This window comes from Limulus polyphemus, unplaced genomic scaffold, assembly GCF_000517525.1.
Source record: "Limulus polyphemus unplaced genomic scaffold, Limulus_polyphemus-2.1.2 Scaffold2483, whole genome shotgun sequence".
Classification (NCBI taxonomy): Eukaryota; Metazoa; Arthropoda; class Merostomata; order Xiphosura; family Limulidae; genus Limulus; species Limulus polyphemus.
Genome location: NW_013668093.1, coordinates 41,077 through 43,903, shown reverse-complemented (window position 1 = coordinate 43,903; position 2,827 = coordinate 41,077). Strand labels below are relative to the sequence as shown.

At 32.5% G+C, this 2,827-nt stretch overlaps 1 protein-coding gene across 1 annotated transcript in view; it reads left to right on the top strand.

Moving 5' to 3' along the window:
- Positions 1-2,432, top strand: part of LOC106467082 (mitochondrial cardiolipin hydrolase-like) — a 3,925-nt gene extending 1,493 nt beyond the window's left edge. Inside the window, exon 2 of the mRNA XM_013927400.2 lies at positions 1,942-2,432. Within this exon, the coding sequence (XP_013782854.1) occupies positions 1,942-2,183 (242 nt within the window). The 3' untranslated portion in view covers positions 2,184-2,432. The remainder of the gene's footprint in view (positions 1-1,941) is intronic.
- Positions 2,433-2,827: the final 395 nt, after the last annotated feature.

Genomic DNA, 2,827 nt, shown 5'->3' with positions numbered 1-2,827 from the left:
TAATTCAAAAAGAGCAAAGGTCCTAAGACTGAGCCCTGTGGTACCCCCACTTGTGACATTAATCCAGTTTGACTGAACTCCATTTGTAATAATTCTCTGTTTTCTTCCATCCAGCCACTCTTCTATCCAATTTGCCAACTTATCCCCCACACCTACAGAGATACATTTTTTACAAGCCTTTTATGTGACACCTTGTCAAATGCTTTCTGAAAATTGAGATACACCAAATCTACACCCTTATCCTCATCTACATAGACAGTAACCTTTTCAAATAATGTGAAAAGATTCGTAAGCCAAGATTTTCCCTTAGTGAAACCATGTTGGCTATCCAATAAAATTCTAAACTTTGTGTGATGATAGAAAGGTTTCAAAAAGGAGTTAAAAATGAAATAATTTGTATAAAATTATTTATATAATGTTTCTCACTGGTACTTTATAAAACATTGAAGCAAAATAAGAAAATACTGGAGTTATTTAAGAAAAATGTATATCAGACTTGAATTTTTATTAGTATTCCATCTTTCACTAGTTTCAGTATAGTCCGTGCACTGACTGATTCTTTACACTGGTTGAGGTATATGTCTCTTCCTTCTTGAAGTTATAAACATTGTTGTTGTTATATAAGAGTCATATGTGTAATTAAATTAATATCACTTTTTAAGGCTGTTTTATTTTTAAAGACTAGCAAGTTATAAATAAACAACTCATTGTGCAGAATATTTATTACAAATAGTAAATAATTTCGTTTTGAATTTATGTACTGATTATATGTATTATAACAAGCTACAGCTTTTGCATTAAGAAAGAATATTTCTAAAGCAAGTATGATGTTTTGATCTCTAGTTCGATCATTCTTAGGTACACAAGTTTTACTGTTAAATCTTGTGTATTTGAGAATATATGTGTGCCGGAGTAGGTCTGGCAAACTGGGGAGCAGCTAGACCAACATTTTGTCACAGTAACTGTAGAGCTTTTTAAACTTTAACTTGCATTTCAAAAATAGCTTCTAGGTAAATAGATAGATGTAGTATGTATTGTTACGACAGCAGAAGTCATGTGACGCTGGTAACACGTTATGCGTTCTAGAAAGATCGGGGAACATCACGAATAATCCAGTATGTGCTAGGCGCCCTCTATTCCTGTATATAAGTGTGCCGGATAACGTGAGACAAATTAATTGGAATATAACTGCAGACAGACAGAGACGGACAATTGAGTGAAGCGCAGTAGTAAGTAAGTGCGTGAATCGTTCCCTGTGAATTATAACGTGTTTTTATAAAATTAGTTAAGTTAAATTGGCTGTGGAAATTAAGTGTATTGCAAAGTTGAATTGAGAAAGAATAAACTAGTTTTATTTAAAAAAGGACTTGTTTTGCTAAAGTTTCGTCAGAAGTTAACACAGTATGAATCAATATAACAATGTATAATAAATTAGATGTGTAATCTGGAAGTGTACATGCTAGTTCTTGCTTATAGCTATGGTGAGTTTAAGTGCCACTGAACACCTGTTGTTGTGGATCATAAAGAAGTGCTTGTAAATGATTAATACTTTCAGTAAATTAGAGTAAAATTAGCATAAAATTCAATCTTGGAGCACCTATTTTTCAAATATTTCCCAGGGGACATGCTCTAGACCCCCCCCCCCCCCAGCACTGGCTTGCTTTTCACACTATTTCGAGTTGCCTGACCCTTAGAAAAATTGCACCAGTGATCAAAATGAATGTTGTACCCATTTAAAAAATATTTTCCCTTTCTGCAAAAGCTGTAACTTATAATAAATTCTAAATAAGCATTAGTGTAATTATATTGTATCAAACAACAATGGGCTGAATAATAATTTTTTTTTTCACTTATATAAATGAGCATAATATTGCTTTTAATAGTAATTTCAATAGTGTAACAGAAACTGTGATGACAATTCTTATATGAATATATTTTCAGGTATTCCTGTGCGTTCAAATTCTACTACTACTTTTTTGATGCACCATAAGTTTATCATAATTGACAACGAAACTCTCATCAATGGTTCTTTTAATTGGACCAAACAAGCAGTGACGGGAAATTATGAAAATATCTTAATCACAAACCAGAAAGAACTTGTAGAGCCTTACTCAGCGGAGTTTCAACATCTTTGGCAACTTTATGATCCTGTGCAGTTGGAAAAAAAAAAAGATCCACAATGAATAATTCAGAGAGTACAGAAAATGGTGCATCATTCAGTCGAGTAACATGATACTTGTTGTTTTTATCTGATTTTGTGTCTGAAATGAAGGACACTACTTCCCACATATCTTCAGGTGAAGATGACCACCAGAAATGATTCGATTGACATTCCAGTATTTAACATGTATACGGGTTCTGAGTTTTCAGAACAACAGTTTTTAGTAACATCTGATTTCATGATCTGAATAGTCAAATAAAATCACTTTGTACACATACTATTTACCTGTGTTATCTTTGAGTTATTTGTAATATTGTTGTAACGATGTTTTGAATATTAGCTAGAAAGTCCATGGCGTTAAACTAGTTCTAGAGAGCCTAGATCAGTCGGTAATTTAGTGATTGAGAAACTTTACAAAGGGTCTAGAAACACGGCTAAGTTATAAATACAAGAATTGTGAGAAGTGAGACAGTTGAAATATATAGTTTTAGTTAAGTATTTGGATCAGTGTTAGTTATTTTGTATATTCACTTAATCAGTCTACTAGTTGTGAAATTATACAAGTGAGCTCTTTTTTTTTTATGTTAGTCATGGTAATTCTGTTTCAGCATTGTTTGTAGTTACTTGGGCCCATAAGTTATAACAGAGGAACAAATCTATAGAAAC